The sequence below is a fragment of the Giraffa tippelskirchi genome, chromosome 10 (assembly GCF_054371585.1).
Source record: "Giraffa tippelskirchi isolate mGirTip1 chromosome 10, T2T-mGirTip1v1.2.pri, whole genome shotgun sequence".
Classification (NCBI taxonomy): domain Eukaryota; kingdom Metazoa; phylum Chordata; class Mammalia; order Artiodactyla; family Giraffidae; genus Giraffa; species Giraffa tippelskirchi.
Window position 1 is genome coordinate 29,016,641 of NC_137284.1, and position 25,243 is coordinate 29,041,883.

The following is a 25,243-nucleotide window of genomic DNA, read 5'->3' on the forward strand; positions in this document are numbered from 1 at the left end:
TGGGGTGAATGATGTTGGATTGGTGATCTCCGAAGAAGATTTAGCTTTGGGATAAGAGACCAGGCTTGATCACTAGGAGCTTTTGTGTGGCAGAAGTTTTATTACGGTGAAAAAGGACAGAAAAAGCCTCTGACATAGACATCAGAAGGGGAAGGAGAGTGCCCCACTTGCTAGTCTTATCAAGGCCTTACATACTTTTACCAGACCCAGTCATAGGTCTTAAGATAACAAGATTAGTCAGAAGGTTCCTGTTAAGAAGCAACATGTCCTTGAGCAAGATACATTGTTGTCATATAATCATTAGTACAGAGCTTAAGGAAAAACATACCCTTGAGCAAGATGAGTTGTTTTGTTGTATAATCATTAGCTCTGGGTTTGAAAAAAGTTAGTGTTAAAGATTGTTGTCATAATAACTCAGAGCTTAAGACAAATCTTATGTGCCTAAGACAAAGCAATATAGAAAAAAAGTTTGTCCCCTTCTCCTCCTCAAGAGCCCCATACCCCTTTCTCCTCTTCAGGGACCCCAGACTTCTTATCAACCTATCTAAGAATTAGAAACAGTGACAGACTTAATTTTCTTGGGCTCCAAAATCACTGTAGATAGTGACTGCAGCCATGAAATTAAAAGATGCTTGCTCCTTGGAAGAAAAGCTATGACTAACCTAGACAGCATATTAAAACGCAGAGAAATTACTTTGCCAACAAAGGTCCATCTAGTCAAAGCTATTGCTTTTCCAGTAGTCATGTATAGATGTGAGAGTGGACCATAAGGAAGGCTGAGCACCAAAGAATTGATGTTTTTGAACTGTGGTGTTGGAGAAGACTCTTGAGAGTCCCTTGGACTGCAAGGAGATCAAACCAGTCAATCCTAAAGGAAATCAGTCCTGAATATTCATTGGAAGGACTGATGCTGAAACTGAAACTGAAGCTGAAACTCCAATACTTTGGCCACCTCATGCAAAGAACTGACTCATCTGAAAAGACCCTGATGCTGGGAAAGATTGAAGGCAGGAGGAGAAGAGGACGACAAGAGGGTGAGATGGTTGGACGGCATCACCGACTCAATGGACATGAGTTAGAGCTCCAGGAGTTGGTGATGGACAGGGAAGTCTGGCGTGATGCAGTCCACTGGGTCAGAGAGTCAGACATGACTGAGCAACTGAACTGAAGTGAAGAATTACCTCTCTCAGTGTACTCTGCATAGGAGTTAAATAAACAGGGCAACGATATACAGCCTTGTCGTATTCCTTACCCAGTTTTGAACCAGTCATTGTTTCATGTTCAGTTTTAACTATTGCTTCTTGACTCGCATACAGGTTTCTCAGGAAATAGGTAAGGTGGTCTGGTAGTCCCATCTCTTTAAGAATTTTCCACAATTTGTTGTGATCCACACAGTCAAAGGCTTTGGCTAGTCAATAAAGCTTAAGCAGATGTTTTTGGAATTCCCTTGCTTTCTCTGTGATCCAACAAATGCTGACAATTTGATCTCTGATTTCTATGCCTTTTCTAAATCCAGCTTGTACATCTGGAAGTTCTCGGTTTACGTACTGCTGTAGCCTAGCTTGAAGGAATTTGAGCATAACCTTACTAGCATGTGAAATGAGCACAACTGTCTGGTAGTTTGAACACCTTTCTTTGGCACTGCCCTTCTTTGGGATTGGAATGAAAATTGACCTTTCTTGTGGCCACTGCTGAGTTTTCCAAATTTGCTGACATATTGAGTGCAGCACTTTCACAGCATCATCTTTTAGGATTTTAAATAGCTCAGCTGGTATTCCATCACCTCCACTAGCTTTGTTCATAATCATGCTTCCTAAGGCCCACTTAACTTCACACTCCAGGATGTCTGGCTCTACGTGACTGGTTATTCCAATCATTAAGAACTTTTTTGTATAGGTCTTCCGTGTATTCTTTCCACCTCTTCTTAATCTCTTCTGCCTCTGTTAGGTCCTTAACCATTTCTGCCCTTTATCATGTCCATCCTAGGATGAAATATTATATTGGTATCTCCAGTTTTCTTGATAAGATACCTGGTCTTTTCCATTCTATTGTTTTCCTCTACTTCTTTGTACTGTTCTTTGAAGAAGGCCTGCTTATCTCTCCTTGCTTTTACCTGGAACTCTGTATTCAGTTGGATATATCTGAGGTCCTGTAGTGAAGGGGTCTTACAGATGTAATTAAGTTCCCAAATCACTTGACTTTAAGACAGTGATTATCTAAGAGAGATTGGCCTATTCATATAAGCCCTTTAAAAGCAGTTTTCTCTGGCATTGCCAGAGAAAAGTGGAAATCAAAGAGCTATGTTCTGGCTGGTCTAGAAGAAACCAACATTCATTTTGTGAATTGCCTGTGGGAGCCATGTGGCAAGAAACTTCAGGCAGCCTTTAGGAGATGAGTCCTCTGCTGACAGCTAGCAAGAGAAAGAGGATCCCAGTACTACAAGGAAATGAATTCTACCAACAACCAGAGAGACTAGAAGATGACTCCAATCCCTACATGCACTACAACCCTAACATGTGGATTTTCAGCCTGATGGGAGCTTGAGCAAAAATCTAACCAGAACTAAGCAGAACCCTGTGCCACCTGCCCCACCCCAGTACAAAGGCACCCTCCATATCTTCTGCCTCTTCTTTATAGAAAAGCTGAAGTCTTCCAGGCCTTCCTGAGCCACAAATGAGAAGGCTCAAGCAGCTAATGATTAGGACAACAGAATCACAGATTCAGTGTCTGATGCACATTCTTGAGTTGTTCTATAGATACTGTAACTAACATCAGAAGGGGAAAACAAATGCAGGATGACTGGATTACAACCATGCTATGAACTGCTCCATATTGAGTAATACTGAATCTATGGCTAGCACAATTCCAAGAACTAGCCTTAAGAGAATGGGATTAACACTATAGTTCATAATAATCTATATATTTGTGGACATCAAAATAATTGTAGCTTGTTCTGCCTTTATATGTAAATGGGCAACTATAATAGCCAGCAAAGAGATAGTACAGACCCATGTCAATATTTTCCACTCAAGAACATGGTGTCCTATGTCAGCGTGATAGAGTTATAGAAGACCAACCTTTGCCCATAATCCCACAGAAATGGAACGATGTTCTAACAAGTGGGGATTTGCAAGCGGCTTTCAGCAGGAAAGAGCTCACTGCATGGTGCACCCTTTTGTCACTAACTTTAACCAGGGACCCCCATGCTCTATTTATCTCTGGCCCTGGCACACCTCTCAAATCTTTTGATCACACAATATCTTGCCTAATCTGTTGGCTCTTTCTGTAGATCAAAGAAGTAGAAATCAATTAACCAATAATCAGATCGCTTCCCCTTCAGTAATTTTGTGAATAAACTGTGTGAACAAAATAGCATCTAAAAAAAAATCACAAGAAGTTGACAAGCCTGCACATGAGCCTGTATAGTGGGGGATGGTGACAACTCTAATCCCCATCATTTCAATGATTAACTGAGATTACTTTTCTTTTTCCCCTTAAAAACTTTCAGGGAGGAGCAGAATCTTTGGAGATGGTTTTCGGGAGACAATGAATCCACCATCTTCCCAGATTGTTGACATTCTGTTTAAGAGCAACTCCTTTCTAACACTTGTCTCTCTCTCTCTCTCAATTATTGATTTTTGAGCAAAGAGCAGTCGGCCTTGATTCGGTAACACAACCACATCATGCTCCACCACGCTCCTTTATCATGACCTATAGAAACTGAGACAGTTTCTGTTGTTTTAAGCCATGATGTTTGTGATAATTTGTTACGCAGCAATAGAAAACTAACATATAGGGGACAGATGTGTTCAGTACTCATAAAGAATTAGACAAGTAGTGATTATCCGAGTAGACAGTTCAGAGTTCTGGTTCCACACTCTGAAGACAATGAAATGTAAGGAAATTTGCTGTTAAGTTGCATGAAGAATATTTCATTATGTGAGTGGATGTCTAGATATCCCCATAGTAAATAATATTGAACAAAAGTTTGTGTGGCTCAGTGGTAAAGAACCCACCTGCCAATGCAGGAGATGTGAGTTGGACCCCTGGGTCAGGGGATCTCCTGGAGGAGGAAATAGCAACCCACTCCAGTACTCTTGCCAGGAAAATCCCATGGACAGAGGAGCCTACCAGGGTACAGTCCATAGGATCTCAAAGAGTCAGGCATAACTGAGCAACTGACCGTGCATGCACAGATGCACAGTAAGGCCAAACAAACCCAAACATCAGAGTTTGGAGCAGAGAAAGGCTTACTACAGGGCAAAGCAAGGAGAATAGCTGGCTCATGTTCAAAAACCCCAACTCTCCAATGCTTAGGGAAAAGTTTTTGCAGGCCAAAATTTGGGATGAGGGTTGCAGGGTGTATGACTCCTTCTCACTGGTCGGTGGTAAAGTAACAGGTCAGTATTCCAGGAATCTTGTGTCCAGCCTAAAGTTGCCATCCTCCACCTGTGTGGGGGCTTTAGTTCCTACAGAAGTACTCAAAGACACTTAATGTATATCCCTTGAGAAGGAACCAGGATCCTGTTTTTAGTGGCTTCACTACAGCTTCTTGATTGTTCTTCCTTTGTTTCTGCATTTCCTTACTTTGCTGACTAGAAACTGTTTGAATCTGCTCTTTGGAACTCAGGAATGTATAGAAGGCCAAAGCCTTGATCCTGCAAATAAGAAACTAGGACTACAGAACCACTTTTGTGTCCAGCAGGGCCCAATAGGGTCCTTCTTGATTACATAGACAGTCATCACTCTAATGCTTAAATTGTTGGAAAGTTCACAGCAGAGCTAATGCTTGTGAAACACTGCACCTGAGATGGTAGTTGAACCCACATTCTGGGACTCAAACCCAGCCAAAAGCCAGATTGGGACTTGAACCCATGGTCTTTTAACTGAGATCACACAACTCATCTCAGGACTCAATGAAGCTCAGGTTCTTTATGACCCATCACAGAAAAACATCAGTGAGAGACAAAGCCATAGATAAGAAATGGATTTACTTAGAGAGATACACATTCCATAGACAGAATGTGGTTCATCTCAAAGAACAAGAACAGCCTTGGGGGAAATACACTCCACAGACAAGAGTGTGGGCCATCTCAGAATATGACAGGCCCTGAAATATGCTGTAGTTAGTTACAGGCTGGGTAATTATTTCATAGGCTAATGAGTAGGAAGATTATTCCAACAATTTCAGGGAAAGGTTGGAGAGTTGCAGGATTGGGCCATCACTCACTTTTGGCCTTTTATAGCTGGCCTCAGAACCATCATGGTGCTGGTGGATGTGTCATTTAGAATACGTTAATACATTACAATGAGCATATAATGAGGCTCAAGGTCTACTGGAAGTCGAATCTTCTGCCGTCTTGGTTCTAACCAGTTTTTGTCATATTCTATGGCTATGTCAAATTCCTTGAGGGTTCTCAATTTTTGCAACAGTGCAGGAACTTCTTTGATATAAGTGTTCTCCAGTTTGGGGTTGTCTGCTCAGAGGCTCTATGGTGGGGCTAATAGCAACCTCCTCCAAGAGGACTTCTGCCACACACTGTGGAAAATTCTTAAACAGATGCAAATACCAGAACACCTTACCTGCCTCCTGATTATGCAGGTTAAGAAGCAAGAGTTAGAACCAGACATGGAACAATGGACTGATTCCAAATTGGGAAAGGAGTACATCAAGGCTATATATTGTCACCCTGCTTATTTAACTTAAATGCAGAGTATATCATGAAAAATGCCAGGCTGGATGAAGCAAAGCTGGAATCAAGATTGCTGGAAGAAATATCGATAACCACAGATATGCAGATGATACCACCCTTATGGCAGAAAGCAAAGAGAAACTAAAGAGCCTGTTGATGAATGTGATAGAGGAGAGTGAAAAAGCTGGCTTAAAACTCAGCATTCAAAAACTAAGATCATGGCATCTGGTCCCATCACTTCAAGGCAAACAGAGAAGAAAACAATGGAAATAGTGACAGACTTTATTTTCTTGGGCTCCAAAAACACTGCAGATGGAGACTTCAGCCACGAAATTAAAAGACGCTTGCCCTTTGGAAGAAAAGCTATGACAAACCTAGACAGCATATTAAAAAGCAGAGACATTACTTTGCCAACAAAGGTCCATCTAATCAAAGGTATGGTTTTTCCAATAGTCATGTATAGATGTGAGAGTGGACCATAAGGAAGGCTGAGCGCCAGAGAATTGATGTTTTTGAACCGTGGTGTTGGAGAAGACTCTTGAGAGTCCCTTGGACTGCAAGGAGATCAAACCAGTCAATTCTAAAGGAAATCAGTCCTGAATATTCACTGGAAGGACTGATGTTGAAGCTCAAGCTCCAATACTTTGGCTACCTGACACAAAGAGCTGACTCATTTGAAAAGACCCTGATGCTGGGAAAGACTGAGGGCAGGAGGAGAAGGGGACGACAGAGGATGAGATGGTTGGATGACATCACCGACTCAATGGACATGAGTTTGAGCAAGCTCCAGGAGATGGTGAAGGACTGGGAAGTCTGGCATGCTGCAGTCAATGGAGTTGCAAAGAGTCAGACATGACCCAACCAATCAACTCTAAAATTCCAGAGAGGCAATTAACTAACAATTTTCAGCCCTCATTAGACTAACCAGTTTACCACTGCACTCTAAGAGTGAGGAAGTACAATCTTTGGATCTTCATCATTTCTTCTGGAACATTATCTAATATTCCTTCTGTCTTACACAGAAGCAATCCAATCATACTTGTCCTTTCAGTAACTACAGGAGGATCTCCTGTTGCTCTGCATTTTTCTTCATAAGACAGTATGTCTTAAGTCTCACTAATCATCACTTTTGACCCCCTGATCTAAAAGCCATAATCACATAGCATTATAAGAGTTGTCAGCTGACCAGTCCTCCCTGGAGTTATCACCTTCATTTGGAGGTGGGAATGGAGAGTGTGATGGTTAATTCTGTCAACCTGACTGGGTCATCAGGAGCCCCATATCTTGTTAAATGTTATTTCTGGGTGTGTCTTTGAAGGTGTATCCAGAAGTGTTTAGCATTTGAATTGATGGACTGAACAAAGCAGATGGTCCTCCTCAATGTAGGTGGACATCATTCAATTAGCTGACAGTCTGAACAGAACAAAAATGTGGAGAAAGGCTATTCTCTGACTGTACCAGTAGGACATTGATCTTCTCCTGTCCTCAGTGCTCCTGATTCTGAGGAATCAGACTTCTACCACTAGAAGTGGCTTTTTTTTCCCCCTTACTTTTTATTTTATATTGGAGTATAGCTGACTAACAAAGTTGTGATAGTTTCAGGTGGACAGCAAAGGGACTCAGTCAAAAATATAAACATATATCCGTTCTCCTCCAAACTCCTCTCCTATTCAAACTGCCACATAACACTGAGCAGAGTTCCCTGTGCTATACAGTAGGACCTCATTGCTTATCCATTTTAAATATAGCAGTGCAGACCTGCTTTTTTTTTTTTTTGGCCATGCCACACAGCATGCAGGATCTTAGTTCCCTGACCAGGGATCAAACCCATGCCCCCTGCAGTGGAAGGGCACAATCCTAACCACTGAATCACCAGGGAATCCCCTAGACTTCCACTAGAGTCCACGCCTCTGTTCTCTGGCTGTCTGGTCTTCAAACTACACCACTGGCTTTCATGAGTCTTCACCTTGGCAAAAGTGTTAAGAATAAAGAATACACAATAAAGTAAGTATATAGTGGTAAAGCAGCATCTTATCTGCAACTTAATCTCAAATGATTCTGGAAGAAAGGATATTTTTATAATATATATTTTTTCTTAACTTAGAAAATATCAAAATAAAAAATTAGAAAAGAAGGAAAGGGAAAAAGGAAAGAAAGCCATACACCAAATAGAGTATTTTCATCTCCTTTTATTGAAGGAAATAAAACTGCAGAGGCAGTGTTACCTCAGAGCATGACAAGGTAGCCATTGGGGCTAACATGACAAGCCACAATGCTGGCCAGGGGTCCTACCGTAATGGGAGGACCAAAACCACAAAGATAGCAGGAGGTAGCAAACATCCCCAACACCCATTGCAAGCATTTCCATTTGCAGAGAGCTTGGCCATGCAGTGTAAAAACAGGGTCCCCTCACAGCTGGCAGACTATCATCTCAGGCTGACAAATCCATCCAAAACTAACATGTAGTCTCAGATTTGGAGATCTTTCTCTTTGACCCAGAGATTAGGGCAATCAGAAGATGAGTTAATCTTTTAGCTCCTTGTTGCAGATGGAAAAACATGCTGAGTTCTTGAAACATCACATAGGTATAGCTGGACAGGTGCTGATGCCCAGCTTTGTTCTAAAAGCAGCTTTTTTTTTTTTCTTGACTTCTCACACTGCTCTCACCCAGCATGTGCCCTAGGAAACTTCTCAATGTTCTAAACAAGGACAGAATGGGGGCAGCAGCCTAGGGGAATTTAGGGAGTCAAAAGCTGCTACATAGCCAAGATCATTTCACAAGAAATAGCATGGGGAACACGATTGGATCTAGATCCTCCCAAAAAGATGCTTGAAGCATACACAAAGAAAAACATGGCAGCTCTCCCACCCATATCAGGACCAGCTGTGCCAAAGTCATGGTCCAGAAAGAAGAGCCATTTCATGTGCTGGCTGAATATCACCCCCATGGCATTCCTTGAGCTATTTTGATTTTCAAGTACAATAATGTGTTTGGGCAGTCTGATAACAGAAAAGCAAGCACTGAAAAACATCTCATCACATGTTGATAATGTTATAAAGTCAAAAATTTATATAGTCAAGAACTGATTGGTGGGGAGGGAAAAATAGGAGTCAAAGGATTTATTCATGTAAGCCCTTGATCATAAATCACCCTCACATCCACAGGTTGGGAGCAAATTCCCTATTTTAAAATGGCCGTCATCCAATTAGTCAATTGCAGTTCTCTTCAATGCTGGACACATGGTTTTCAAGGATCAGTCTTGAGAGCACTAGACCAGGAAATGGGAGGAGAAGGCAAGGAAGAGCATCAGGGGTTGGAATTTCCAAAATGAGCATTTATTTCACAGAAGGCTTGGCACAATGAGGCTGGGGTGATGCGGTTTTAGTGATTGTTCTTGGTTGCCTCCTTTGCCGCAGCAATCAGTGGAGTGAGGCTGGAGAGAGGCTTGGCAATCTTCAGAAATTGATGCTAGAAAGGAGAAAAAGAACAAAAGACACATGACAATTTACCATTCTTCCTTAGCAACCATTACAAGATTTTCAGGGCATCCATGTTTGTATACTGTGCAGATCATCAACTTCAAATTGAAGGATATCTTTCAAAGATAACATATCATTTTGAAGAACTGTTTGGCAGTATCTACCTACAGCTAAATACATGTCTATCCTATATCCCACCAATTCCACTTCTAGATATATTTCAAGAGAAGGAAGTTTTTGAATTCACCAGAAGACACACACATAAATGCTCACTGCAGTTTTACTTATGACAGTCACAAATGAAAGAACCTAAATGTCCAAGAGACTGAAAGAATGAGTAACATTATATTCACAGAATACTATATAAAAATTACAGAGCAATAAAAAGGAATAAGTAATTGATACACTGATAATAGGATGAATCCCACAGAAGACATGCTGCATGAAAGAAGACATACATAAAAAGAGTTCATACTGTATGATTTCATTTTATATTAGATAAGTCCAAAATATGGTGATAATCAGAATAATAATGAGCTCAGAGGGAAGGTTATTAACTGATCATGACCCAATGGTACACTACAATTCTGCATTTCAGAAGCACTGATTTGGGAATTTGTTGTTCTATCCTTGAGTTTAGCAAGGTTAATTAACCCAGGAAGGACCTGGTCCTTTTCCAAATCACTTTCACTGGGCTATACTGTGGGCCATACCCACAACTATTAAAGAAGACCACTGTAGAAAAAACACCATTTGAAAATTACTTTGTTTTCAGTTTAAAGAAACATTATTATAGAACTCTGAATTCGCAACTAAAATTGACTTTTCTTCATGTACTAGTGAAAAGGCTTTGTGTCTTGAAGGTGTAGGATGTGTCTCCCATTGGATAAGAAACGTAGGAACTAACTAACGTATTTTCTTTTCTGTCTTCGCTACCAGGACACTAAGAACCAAATTTGATGTTTAATCAAAAGTATTTAACTCAAATGATTAGCATGTTTGATTCTTTTAGCCATCCTCATAAGTCTCTTTTATTAATCATACTGTATATGTGTATACACACACATTAAATTTTAAAATTTCTATATTTCTAAATATAGAAATATCTACAAATATTCTTTGCTAGAAGTGCTTCAAATTCTTTTTGGACAGAAATGGGATTCAAAGAGGTACTGAGAACAAGAAACTATATCTACAAAAGGAATAAAAGATCTTGGCTAAATTATGAAGATATGAATTTCAACAAAAGCCCCTATGTATTTCTATCCATATATATTGTTCTCACAGGAGAAACAGATGTGAAGCTTTCATCATCTGAGATTCTGAAAGTCATCATTTAGAATATTTACAATGACAGTAACAAGTTAAAGAGTCAGTGTTCTCAGATTGCATGTTTATACAACTCCCCTGAGTTGAGGGAGCAGCATGATCCAACACCCAGTTAGGAGGCCTCAGTTTCCTTTTCTGTGTAATGAACAAATCAGACAAGATAAGCCCTAAGGTCTTTCCAGCTTTAACACTTGGAACCAGGCAGTGGCCAAGAATATAAACACTTGAGAGCCAAATACACATAGATTTAAATCCTGGATCTACCACTTCTCAGTCACTTTAATCATGCAAAGTTACTGAACACTTGAAATCTCAGTTTCCTCACCTGTAAAAATGGGAATACAAAAACCTATAAATCACAGATTTATTAAAAAAGAATAGATTAAAAAAATATGTAAAGTGCTTAGTGCCTAGAATGTGGTAAAGAATCAACAAAATGCATTTATTATTTGCATTATTTTGCATTATTTTGCATGTATTATTATATCAGGAAAAAAACTCTAGAGGACATTAATATTTCAGTAACTATATTTTAATACCTAGTTAACAACATCATCTTGAGGCTTAGACTATTTGCACATCTCCCAAAGCTTAGTGTTTCCAGAAAAAACTTCATATGAAAGGAAAAGGATCCTATATTATATATACTGCCTGTTAGAAGGAGGTTTTGTCCCAAAGGATGCTAGAAACTAATGGGTTTGGCAGAACCCAGATCTCCTATCTAATATATCAATGCTCTGTAGTCAGTAACTCTGATTACAAAGAGATGCTAAATATCTCCAGAAGGTAACATTTCAATGAAGGTTTAAGCAATTCCATTCAATTCAACAAACATTTTCTGAATACCTATTTTTTAATTGAAGTATAGTTGATATACAATGTTATGTAAGTTTGTTGTTGTTGTTTAGTCACTAAGCCATGTCCGATTCTTTTGCAACTCTGTGGACTGTAGCCCGCCAGGCTCCTTTGTCCATGGGATCTCCCAGGCAAGAATACTGGAGTGGCTTGCCATTTCCTTCTCTGGGGAATCTTCCCAACCCAGGGATCGAATCTGCGTCTACTGCATTGGCAGGCAGATTCTTTACCACTGAGCCACTAGGGAAGCCCAACTGCATAAATCACAGGTATACAATATAGTGATTCACAATTTTTATAGGTTACACACTATTTATAATTATTATAAAATACCGGCTATATTTCCTGGGTTATATCCTTGTAGTTTGTTTTACATATAATAATTTGTATCTTTTAATACCCTACCCATATAATGTCCTTCCCTCACTTTTCCTCTCTCCACTGGTAACCACTAATTTGTTCTCTGTATCTGTGAATCTGTTTCCTGTTTGTTATATTCACTAGCTTATTTTACTTTCTAGATTTCACATATAAGTGATGTCATACAGTATTTGTTTTTCTATCTGACTTATTTCACATAGCATAATATCCTCCAAGTTCATCCACGTTGTTGCAAATGGCAAGATTTCATTCTTTTTTATGGTTGAGCAGTATTCATCCACATCTTCTTTATCCATTCATCTCCTGATGGACACTGAGGTCACTTACATATCTTGGCAATTATAAATAATGTTGCTATGAACACTGAGTTGCATGTATCTTTTCATATTAGTGTTTTTGTTTCTTTCATATATATACCCAAGAATAGAACCACTGGGTCATATCATAGTTCTATTTTTAGTTTCTTGAGAAACCTCCATATTGTTTTCCATATTGGCTGTACCAATTTATATTCCCATCAAGCGTATAGGAGGGTTCCCTTTTCTCCACATCCTTGTCAACATTTGTTATTTGGATTCTTTTTGACGACAGCCATTCTGACAGGTATGAGGTGATTTCTCACTGTGGTTTTGATTTGCATTTCCCTGATACTTAGCGGTACTGAGCATCTTTTCATGTGCCTGCTGACCATCCGCATTTTCTCTTTGGAAAAATGTCTATTCAGGTCTTCTGCCCATCTTTTTTTTTTTAATTTATTTATTTTAGTTGGGGGCTAATTACTTTACAATATTGTAATAGTTTTTGCCATACATTGACATGAATCAGCCATGGGTTTACATGTGTTCCCCTTCCTGGACCCCCCACCCACCTCCCTCCCCATCCCATCCCTCTGGGTCATCCCATTGCCCCGGCCCTGAGCCCTTGTCTCATGCATCGAACATGGAATGGTGTTCTGTTTCACATATGATAATATACATGTTTCAATGCTATTCTCCCAGAACGTCCCACCCTCACCTTCTCCCTCAGAGTCCATAAAATTGTTCCATGCATCTGTGTCTCTTATTCTGTCTCGCATATAGGGTTATCGTTACCATCTTTCAAATTCCATATATATGCATTAGTATACTGTATTGTTGTTTTTCTTTCTGGCTTACTTCACTCTGTATAATGGGCTCCAGTTTCATCCATCTCAGTAGAACCGATTCAAATGTATTTTTTTTTAATGGCTGAGTAATATTCCATTGTTTAACTGGGTTGTTTGTAGGGTTTTTTTTTTCCTGAGTTGTATGAGCTGGTTATATATTTTGGATAGTAACGCTTTATCAGTCATATCATTTGCAAATGTTTTCTCCCACTGAATACCTATTTTGATTCAGGTCCCAGGTAAGAGGAGACCAAGGATTAATAACATAGCAGTTATGATCTATTAACAGTAAGGAAGACAGAATTGTTCATAATTAGCTTTAATGTGATGCAGTATGGCACATCCTGCCCTGCCCTGCCCTGCATTAGTCCTCAAAATACAAAAGTTTTATGACTTTTGTATACTGACTGACTGTGCAAATCTACACATTACTCATTGTCATTAAGTTGCATGTCACACTTATTAAATCACCAGTTGGCAATGTAATAAAATAACACTAGTAATGAGAAGTTGTAACTGAGACATAAATGCTAAATATAGATAATGTGGTCAACTAAAAGCAAATTTTGAAACCATATGAAACAATTACACTATAACTTCAGGATTAAGCTGGTGGAATATATAAGGCTTGGTAAACCCCCAACTTCAGATTCCCCATAGCCTGTCAGGATCTCACTCCAAACAAGCAGATTATAGGGAGTTCCTGGTGATCCAATGGTTAAGACTCCAAGCTTCCACTGCATGAGGGCACAGGTCTGATCCCTGGTCAGGGAACTAAAATCCCACATGCCATGTGGCATGGCCAAAAAATTGAAATAAATGAACAAGCAGACTATCATTTCCACCATTTGCAAGGGTTTCCAATGAAGAAACTGGGAAGACTTGAAATGTTGCACTAACTATCCTCTACATGAATGTCTTCTGATATCCTTTCTTGAAAATCTATCTTTTGGGTTTATCCCAGTAAAATATAACTTGTACAGTTCAGTTCAGTTCAGTCGCTCAGTCATGTCCGACTCTTTGCGACCCCATGAACCACAGCACGCCACGCCTCCCTGTCCATCACCAACTCCCGGACTTTACCCAAACCCATGTCCATCAAGTCGGTGATGCCATCCAACCATCTCATCCTCTGTCGTCCCCTTCTCCTCCTGCCCCCAATCCTTCCCAGCATCAGGGTCTTTTCCAATGAGTCAACTCTTCGCATGAGGTGGCCAAAGTATTGCAGTTTCAGCTTCAACATCAGTCCTTCCAATGAACACCCAGGACTGATCTCCTTTAGGATGGACTGGTTGGATCTCCCTGCAGTCCAAGGGACTCTCAAGAGTCTTCTCCAACACCACAGTTCAAAAGCATCAATTCTGCGGTGCTCAGCTTTCTTCACCGTCCAACTCTCACATCCATACATGACCACTGGAAAAACCATAGCCTTGACTAGACGGACCTTTGTTGGCAAAGTAATGCCTCTGCTTTTAAATATGCTGTCTAGATTGGTCATAACCTTCCTTCCAAGGAGTAAGCATCTTTTAATTTCATGGCTGCAATCACCATCAGCAGTGATTTTGGAGCCCCAAAAAATAAAGTCTGACACTGTTTCCACTGTTTCCCCATCTATTTCCCATGAAGTGATGGGACCAGATGCCATGATCTTAGTTAAGTTATGCACATCAAAGAATTTCTTCTCATCAAGACTCAAACTCTGCCAGACTAATTCAGGCAGAACAAAACAAGCACCAAAGGAAGATACATGAAAAGTTCAATACGAACTCAGAAAGTAACTCTGTAAGATACAGCCTAGGAGAAAGTACAGAGTTTTAATAGGCTGAGGAAGAGCCCAAGGGAGTAACATGAGCAAAGGTCCAGGGATGAACAAAATGAAGGAAATAGGAGCATGGGACGTGCTAGGAGAAAAGCCTAGTTCTCTAACAGCCATACAAAAATGCAGCAAAAAAGCCTTGGTTATGTGATTCCCTAAATTAGGTGCCTCCCTACATAGGGAGAGTTACCTGCAGCAGTTCTTTAGCCGAACCTCTCTTCTCCACATCCATCTCAAGACAGCGGTTCAGAAAGTCTCGGAAGATAGCTGACAGCTTCTCCGGGTTCTGAAGCTCTGGAGTCCCATTGGTGGCAATGAGGTACAAGGCCTGGAAATACAAACAGAGAATTGCCCTGGGCTCTACCTGGGGTTCTTTCCTGGTTCCCAGACAGGCCCTCTAGAAATATGGTCAGCTGCTTTCTGCCTTCAGAAGATAAAGAGGCAGCTTTGGTATACTGGAGAGAATATGACTTCAGAACCAAATTTCCAGTGAATTTCTAACTTCCTCATCTGTAAAACAGGGATGTTAACAGTGCCTATCTCACATGTCTGTAAAATAAAACAAGATAACATATTGAAAGCACTTCATAAGCTTCTGAAGTGTGTTACAGATCCATGGATTTTTTATTATTATTATTTATTTAAATCTAAATGGTTTATTATACATTTAGCCTAATGAGTTAAACACCTGCCCATTTGCTGAAGGAAATGTATTATTCCTGGTGCCATCATCTCAGTCATCTAAAAACTGATCTCTTCTAGCAGGAAAAAAATATATAAAGGAACTGTTCTGTAAAGGAGCAATCTGTTTCACTGCTGCCATCTTGGTTCTCTAATATGAAGCCATCTCCTGAGAAAGGTAAAGAAAAACATAATCATACTAAACCTTTTAAAGCAATCTGAACTTTATTTCATAAAGTGTTTACACAAACACTATCTCATTTAATGACCACAATAACTCTGGGTAATAGGCAGGGCAAGAATTATCATCCCCATTTCACAGATAAAGTCCTAAAACATACAGAGATATGCTTGGGATCATGCTGTTTACACAAGCTCATGTCCTCTTACTCTGATCCCAGTCTTATTTCTGTCACTACTACTCATCATCATTTTCAAGGCCACTCTAAGGTGGAGGAAGATGAGTGGCATGTGGATCCACAGGGCAATACTGGGAGCCAACAGAAGAAACTATGGAAGGTAGTTTCAGTTTGGTATACTAAAACACTTTTCAATAATTAGGGCTATCCAAGACATAACCAGCTAAAATTACATGACTGTCGATCAGCGACAAAACTCAGGGAATTCTTGCACTGAGTGAGAGGTTGGAATAAGTAACAAAATAAAAACAATCAGAATAACTCTCACATTTGCCCATGATCAAAATTATCAATCTACTTGCATCTGTATTCACATACGCTGCTTTCCCTCTCCTATTATAATAATAAACTGTCCAAGTTCTAATTTGATGATCTTTACTTCAGCACTTGATCCAACCCCCCTGATCTACTTAAGGATACCACTATCTCTTCTACAGATGTCACACCCCTCTTGTACATGACCATTTTCCTCTCTACTAGATAATTCTCATCAGCACAAAAACATACTATGATAATATCATCTTCCAAACAAAAAAAAAAGAAGAAAACCCCCCTAGTCTCCACTTCAAGATATGGCTCCACTCACTTCTCTGTTAGCATAACTGCAAAATTCCTCTCAAAGAAAACGATGAAAAGTAACTGCTTATACATGTCATTCCTTCACTCTGGTGGATTTACTCTAATCAGGCTTTCATTCCCATCACTCCAGTGAAACTGTCAAAGTCATCAATAACCTTCACACGGGCAAATCTAATGATCATTACTTAGTTATCTTCAATGCAACTTAGTCACATTTGACACACTGGTCCATCCTCCTTCTCGAAACACTTTATCCTCTTGGCCTCCAGGACACGTCTCTCAGTTCTCCTTCTACCAGGAAGGCAGCCCATTGGTCAACTTCACTGGTTCCTCTAATTTGTAAACATGAGAGTATCCCAGGTCTCAGTACTACCTCACTCCCTAGGTGAATGATCTCATTATCATCTACCTCTGATTTTTAAATAAACCAACTATATAATACCTACTGATAAATTTGTATTTCGAGTCCTGAATGCTCACTCTTGAATTCTGAACTCTTATGCCCAGTTTTACTCAATACCTCCACTTAAGATGTCTAATAAACATTTTAACTTAACTTGGTCAGAACCTTGTCCACTCTGCTCACTCACTTCAGGGACACTAGTCTCCTTGGTTTTCCCCAGGATGTATCAAGTATGTTCTCTAAACAAGTTCTTTCTACACTTGACAACTCGAAAATTCTTACTTCAGATTAACCTCAAGGCTCATTCCTTTTTTCATTTTTCTTTTTTCATTCCTTTTTTTCTTCAGATTTCCCCTCAGATAACTTATAAGAGAGGAATGCATGCTCTACCTAGAATAAAACAGCACACTTCCCCCTCCTTCCCCCTCTTACTCTCTTAAGCCCCTTACTATTTCTTTCACAGCTCTTATCTTCTGTTACTATATATTAATTTGTTTTATTATTATCAGAACAGTTTCTCGCCTATAAGAAACTCAAATAATCACTGAATATATGAATGAATGACTGCTAATTTACATTTTCTTTAAGCATGTATACTTTATCACTGCCTAGTTTGATCCAAAAAAGAGAAATCCAACAGCCCAAATATCTTGGTATGGGACTAGTAACACTCACTCTCAGAGGGTTTTCGTTGAGGTATGGGGGCTCCCCTTCAATCATTTCAATGGCCATGATGCCCAGGGACCAAATGTCAACCTTAGGCCCATACGCTTTCCGAGTCACAACCTCTGGTGCCATCCAATATGGTGTTCCCACCATGGTGCTCCGTTTGCTCTGCTCTGGGGTGATCTGAGCACAAAATCCAAAATCAGCTGAAAAAGAAAAACAGAAACAATTCATATGCAGAGTGTTCCTTCTGTAAATACTGTGTGCCTCACCCATCAAGCTCTGCCTGTCTCCTTGTCACTACATTCCTTGTCTCTCCAAAGCTGGGGTCACATAACTGCCATCTTCATTTCCAGCTCCTAGGCTGTGCCCTGTTCAGCCTTTAAGGAGGAACATGAAACATCATTTCTGCCTTCCTATACCTCCTCAAACCAGAAACACTAGGTATTAAAGGCTAAGCTGCCCATTTTGACCTCTATTACCTGCCCCAATTCTGCTTTCTTCTTGAAAACCATCCCGATACACCAGTATCTGGTTACTAGCTCCTTATTTTATTTCCCAGGAATGAAACCCTAATCGTCTACAACTAGGGATGAAAAATGTGGTCCACTAGAGAAGGGAATGGCAAACCACTTCAGTATTCTTGCCTTGAGAACTCCATGAACAGTATGAAAAGGAAAAAAGATAGGACACTGAAAGATGAACTCCCCAGGTCGGTAGTGCCCCATATGCTACTGGAGATCAATGGAGAAACAATCCCAGAAAGAATGAAGAGATGGAGCCAAAGCAAAAACAACACCCAGCTGTGGTTGTGACTGGTGATAGAAGCAAAGTCCGATGTTGTAAAGAGCAATATTGCATAGGAACCTGGAATGTTAGGTCCATGAGTCAAGGCAAATTGGAAGTGGTCAAACAGGAGATGGCAAGAGTGAACACAGGCATTTTAGGAGTCAGAGGATTAAAATGGACAGGAATGGGTGAATTTAACTCAGATGACCATCATATCTACTACTGTGGGCAAGAATCCCTTAGAAAAAATGGGGTAGCCATCACAGTCAACAAAAGAGTTCGAAATGCAGTACTTAGGTGCAATCTCAAAAACGACAGAATGATCTCTGTTCGTTTCCGAGGCAAACCATTCAATATCACAGTAATCCAAGTCTATGTCCCGACCACTAATGCCGAAGTTGAAGGGTTCTATGAAGACCTACAAGACCTTCTACAACTAACACCCAAAAAAGATGTTCTTTTCATTATAGGGGACTGGAATGCAAAAGTAGGAAGTCAAGAAACACCTGGAGTAACAGGCAAATTAGGCCTTGGAGTACAGAATGAGGCAGGGCAAAGGCTAATAGAGTTTTGCCAAGAGAACGCACTGGTCATAGCAAATACCCTCTTCCAACAGCACAAGAGAAGACTCTACACATGGACATCACCAGATGGTCAATACTGAAATCAGATTGATTGTATTCTTTGCAACCAAAGATGGAGAAGCTCATTACAGTCAGCAAAAACAAGACTGGGCGTTGACTGTGGCTCAGATCATGAACTCCTTATTGCCAAACTCAGACTTAAATTGAAGAAAGTAGGGAAAACCACAAGACCATTCAGGTATGATCTAAATCAAATCCCTTATGATTATACAGTAGAAGTGACAAATAGACTCAAGTGATTAGATCTGATAGAGTGCCTGAAGAACTATGGATGGATGTTCATGACATTGTACAGAAGATGGGAATCAAGACCATCCTCAAGAAAAAGAAATGCAAAAAAGCAAAATGTCTGTCTGAGGAGGCCTTACAAATAGCCGTGAAAAGAAGAGAAGCAAAAAGCAAAGGAGAAAGGGAAAGATCTACTCATTTGAATGCAGAGTTCCAAAGAATAGCAAGGAGAGATAAGAAAGCCTTCCTCAGATCAGTGCAAAGAAATAGAGGAAAACAATAGAATGGGAAAGACTAGAGATCTCTTCAAGAAAATTAGATATACCAAGGGAACGTTTCATGCAAAGATGGGCACTATAAAGGACAGAAGCAGAAGATATTAAGAAGAGGTGGCAGAATACACAGAAAACTATACAAAAAAGATCTTCACGACCCAGATAATCACGATGGTATGACCACTCATCTAGAGCCAGACATCCTGGAATGCTAAGTCAAGTGGTCTTTAGGAAGCATCACTATGAACAAAGCCAGTGGAAGTGATAGAATTCCAGTTGAGCTATTTCAAATCCTAAAAGATGATGCTGTGAAAGTGCTGCACTCAATATACCAGCGTATTAGGAAAACTCAACAGTGGCCAATGGACTGGAAAAGGTCAGTTTTCATTCCAATCCCAATGCCAACGCATGAAAGAAATGTAATGAAAGGCAATGCCAAAGATTGCTCAAACTAACACACAACTGCACTCATCTCACATGCTAGTAAAGTAATGCTCATTCCCCAAGCCAGGCTTCAACATACATGAACTGTGAACCACCAGATGTTCAAGCTGGTTTTAGAAAAGGCAAAGGAATCAGAGACCAAATTAGCAACATCCACTGGATCATCGAAAAAGCAAGAGAGTTCCAGAAAAACATATACTTCTGCTTTATTGATGACAGCAAAGCCTCTGACTGTGTGGATCACAACAAACTGTGGAAAATTCTTCAAGAGACAGGAATACCAGACCACCTGACCTGCCTCCTGAGAAATCTGTATGCAGGTTAGGAAGCAACAGTTAGAACTGCAGGTGGAACAACAGATTGGTTTCAAATTGGGAAAGGAATACGTCAAGGCTGTATATTGTCACCCTGCTTATTTAACTTATATGCAGAGGACATCGGGCAAAATGCCAGGCTAGATGACGCACAAGCTGGAATCAACATTGCCAGGAGAAATACAATAACCTCAGATATGCAGATGACACTACCTTTGTCAGAAAGCAAAGAAGAACTAAAGAGCCTCTTAATGAAAGTGAAAGAGGAGAGTGAAAAAGTTGGCTTAAAACTCAACATTCAGAAAACTAACTTCATGGCATATGGTCCCATCACTTCATGGCAAATAGATGGGGAAACAGTAACAGACTTTATTTTTGGGGGCTCCAAAATCACTGCAGATGGTGACTTCAGCCGTGAAATCAAAAGACACTTGCCCCTTGGAAGAAAACTTATTACCAACCTAGCTGCCGCTGCTGCTAAGTTGCTTTAGTCATGTCCGACTCTGCGCAACCCCAGAGACGGCAGCCCACCAGGCTCCCCCGTCCCTGGGATTCTCCAGGCAAGAACACCAGAGTGGGTTGCCATTTCCTTCTCCAATGCATGAAAGTGGAAAGTGAAAAGTGAAAGTGAAGTCGTTCAGTCCAACCTAGACAGCATATTAAAAAGCAGAGACACTACTTTGCCAATAAGGTTCAGTCTAGTCAAAGCTATGGTTATTCCACTAGTCAAGTATGGATGTGAGAGTTGGACTATAAAGAAAGCTGAGCACCAAAGAAATGATGCTTTTGAACTGTGGTGTTGGAGAAGACTCTTGAGAGTCCCTTGGACTGCAAGGAGATCCAACCAGTCCATCCTGAAAGAAATCAGTTCTGAATATTCATTGGAAGGACTGATGCTGAAGCTGAAACCCCAATACTTTGGCCACTTGATGTGAAGAACTGACTCATTGGAAAAGACCCTGATGCTGGGAAAGACTGAAGGTGGGAGGAGAAGGGGACGACAGAGGATGAGATGGTTGGATGACATCACCAATTCGATGGACATGAATTTGAGCAAGTTCTGGAGTTGGTGATGGACAGGGAGGCCCGGTGTGCTGCAGTCCATGGGGTCGCAAAGAGTCAGATACGACTGAGCGACTGAAATGAACTGAGGCATGATCCTGCTTTAATAAGTTCCTCCTCTTGTGCCCTAGGGTAGAGACTGCTAACAGTCTTCCCATAAGCTACCCATCCACCCATGACACAATTTGTTTGTCTGGATTCTTGGTCCTTACACTTCTGAACAGAATGTTCTGCCTGCAATTCATTCCCATTATATTACAATTATATGTTTACTTAATTACAAGGCCTTCAATAAGAACTATGCATTCTTACTCACATTCTCACATGGCCGACCACATGAACAGACATTTTATAAAAGTTTGCTAAATGAATGACTGAATGAAAGTTATTACACTAAACTTTTTTTCTAATTATGTATTTTTTGTTTCCCACAATAGATTGAGAACTACCTAAATACAGGCAAAAGTATCCTCGGTGCCCATCACAATAAATGTTTTTCGCTGAATGTATAAGTGAATGGGGAAAAAATGCCATCCTATATAGTGCTGAGTAATATAAAGTGCCTGCATATCCAAGAAAATAGATTCTTTGGTGAGTCTTGTAGCTACTCTTATATGATTACCATCCCAGAGAAGACAGGGTCCCAGAGGGAAGAGAAGTTATTATCACTCTTACTCACTTAGCTTGACAGAGCCATCCATTCCCAACAGGATGTTGTCACTCTTGATGTCTCTATGAATAACTTGGTTCGAATGCAGAAACTCCAAAGCTTGCAGGCACTGTTGAAGTGATGTGGGCAGAAGGAGAGAGAAAGGACAAATAATTATTAAGACTTACAGAAAATCACTAATCCAATCTCTTCATTTTATAACAAAAATGAGACCCCAGTGAGTAAAAGAACTTACTCCAAATAAATGGAAGAGGTAGGTCCAAAAATCCAATCTCCTATCTCATTACTAAACATACTTTTAATACTTGGTGCTGCCTCATACCTTTCTTGTATGATACTTGACCGCAGCGTATTGTAACATAGCTTATAACAGTTTTAGGTACAGGAGTTTCTCAAAGTGTTTTAGAATTGTTTACAGAACATTAGCACCTTGACAAAGAACCCAAGGCAAAAAAAAAAAATGCTGAGGAAGAATGGAAAAGATTTTTAAAGAAAAAACTGCAGGAAAATGACAAATAAGAGTCACATTTGGGAAACTAAACAAATGGAAATAATACTAGAAGTCGTGAATTTAGGAAGATAATCTTATTTTGGTGAGGAGGTAGTTTGTATTGTTTGCTTTATCTGGATTTTACATTCCCATAAACATCTGCAGACAAATGTCCAGCAGGCAACTGCAGGTGTGAATCTTGAGTGCTGTAGAGAGGCTGGACTTGAAATAAACATTTACAAGTCTTTCAAGTTATGGTAATGGTTGAAATTGGCAAATGCTATAGGAAATAAAGAAAGAAAAAGAACCTTGGAAAACACAGACTCAATAGCAGAATGAGTAATGTAGAGACTGAAAAGAATAATAAAAATGCCTGGTTCTGACCAACAAAATTATTCTAGACAAATCTCTTATTCCCTCTGGGCTACTGTCTTCCCATCTGTAAAAGGTGAGGATCAGAAAAGATACTCTCAAAGTTACTACTTAATCTGTTAGTAAGTTCATAACCCAAAACTAAAATTTAGAGGCTTCCACCAACTAAAAAACACGAAAAATATGCAAACCAATTAGAGGACACTACTAAAATATTCTCAACTTAATACTTCACTTTCTAAGAATACACCAATGGCTAAATTAAAAACAAACCAATATCCAGAAGCGGCTTTTCCCTGGAAAAGTAAGGCCCGTTTTCCTAAGGAGGCTAGAGACTTTGGCCTCTGGATGTCAAAAATTATAGAGAGAAAGGATGATTTCTAGAAATTAGAACCATCATGCATTGCTGGTAGGAATATAAAATGGTACAACCACTGTGGTAAACATTTTGGCCAGTCCTCAAAATATTAAACATAAAGTCTCTACATGACCAGAAGATCCGCTCCTAGGCACATACCCAAGAGAAGTGAAAACATATATTCAACCAACAACTTACCCATGAATGTTCACAGCATTATCCATAAGAGTCAAAAAGTGGAAATTACCCAAATGTCCATCAGCTGATGGACAGGCAAATAAACAGAATCTTACTTGTTAATAAAAGAACATACGCTATAAAACAGATGAGCCTTCAAAATATTATACTAAGCAAAATGAGCCAATCAGAGCACATATTACATTTATATGAAATACCTGGAACGAGCAAATCTACAGAGACACAAAATAGACTAGTGGCTGCATAGGGCTGGAAGGGATGGGAAACAGGTTAGGTGGGGGCGGGGGGGCAGTGACTGGTAATAGGTATGGAGTTTCTTTTTCAGTTCAGTTCAGTTGCTCAGCTGCGTCTGACTCTTTGTGACCCCATGGACTGCAACACGCCAGGCTTCCCTGTCCATCACCAACTCCCGGAGCTTGCTCAAATTCATGCCCATTGAGTCGGTGATGGCATCCAACCATCTCATCCTCTGTCATCCCCTTCTCCTCCTGCCTTCAATCTTTCCCAGCATCAGGGTCTTTTCTAAGGAGTCAGTTCTTCACATTAGGGGGGCAAAGTATTGGAGTTTCAGCTTCAACATCAGTCCTTTCAATGAATATTATGGACTGATTTCCTTTAGGATGGACTAGTTGGATCTCCTTGCAATCCAAGGGACTCTCAAGAGTCTTTTCCAACACCACAGTTCAAAGGCATCAATTCTTCAGCACTCAGCTTTCTTTATAGTCCAACTCTCACATCCATACATGACTAGTGGAAAAACCATAGCTTTGACTAGACGGAACTTTTGTCAGCGAAGTAATGTCTCTGCTTCTTAATATGCTGTCTAAGTTGGTGATAACTTTTCTTCCAAGGAGCAAGTGTCTTTTAATTTCATGGCTGAAGTCACCATCTGCAGTGATTATGGAGCCCCAAAAAATAAAGTCTGTTACTGTTTCCCCATCTATTTGCCATGAAGTGATGGGACCAGATGCCATGATGTTAGTTTTCTGAACGTTGAGTTTTAAGCCAACTCGTTCACTTTCATCAAGAGGCTCTTTAGTTCTTCTTTGCTTTCTGCCATAAAGGTGGTGTCATCTGTATGTCTGAGGTTATTGATATTTCTCCCGGCAATCTTGATTCCAGCTTGTGCTTCATATAGCCCGGTATTTTGCATGATGTCCTCTGCATATAAGTTAAATAAACAGGGTGACAATATACAGCCTTGACGTACTCCTTTCCCAATTTGGAACCAGTCTGTTGTTCCATGTCCGGTTCTAACTTGTTGCTTCTTGACCTGCACACAGATTTCTCAGGAGGCAGGTCAGGTGGTCTGGTATTCCCATCTCTTGAAGAATTTTCCATAGTTGGTTGTGATCCACAGAGTCAAAGGCTTTGGCATAGTTATTAAAGCAGAAGTAGATGTTTTTCTGGAACTCTCTTGCTTTTTCGATGATCCAATGAATGTTGGCAATTTCATCTCTGGTTCTTCTGCCTTTTCTAAATCCAGCTTGAACATCTGGAACTTCATGGTTCCCATACTGTTGAAGCCTGGCTTGGAGAATGTTGAGCATTACTTTGCTAGCATGTGAGATGAGTGCAACTGTGCAGTAGTTTGAACATTCTTTGTTTCTTTTTAGGGTGATGCAAATGTTCTAAAACTGATTATGGTGATAGCTGTATAACTAAATATACTAATACCTTTTAAATTATGCACTTTAAATAGGTGAATAATATGGTATGTGAATTATATCTCAATAAAGGTATTTTTAGAAAGGTGAATTATCTCTATGAGAACTTATGGATAATATTAATGCCATATATTTACATAGCATTTAAATGTTTTTCTAAATGCTTTTTTATCCACATGGTATCCCTAAGGTATACACAGTATGAATGTTGCAATTCCTAAGATAAATCACTTGAGACATATTGATTTCTCCAAGCATACATTTGCATGTATCTCAGTCAGTAAAA

General features: G+C 40.0%; 1 protein-coding gene across 30 annotated transcripts in view; it reads right to left on the minus strand.

Annotated features, from left to right (window-relative positions):
• The window catches only part of PAK1 (p21 (RAC1) activated kinase 1), a 276,797-nt gene that overhangs the window by 1,663 nt on the left and 249,891 nt on the right, over positions 1-25,243 (minus strand). For 28 of the 30 annotated variants that reach the window (XM_081537524.1, XM_081537533.1, XM_081537531.1 and 25 more), the window contains 4 exons: positions 21,882-21,981; positions 17,456-17,652; positions 14,889-15,026; positions 7,868-9,162 (listed from right to left, as the gene is read on the minus strand). In XM_081537524.1, coding sequence (XP_081393650.1) covers positions 9,076-9,162; positions 14,889-15,026; positions 17,456-17,652; positions 21,882-21,981 — 522 coding nt within the window. In that variant the 3' untranslated portion in view covers positions 7,868-9,075. Of the gene's footprint in view, positions 1-7,867; positions 9,163-13,185; positions 14,131-14,225; positions 15,027-17,455; positions 17,653-21,881; positions 21,982-25,243 lie in introns of those variants that run through there. The other 2 variants (XR_014067788.1, XR_014067789.1) reach the window with 2 other exon arrangements.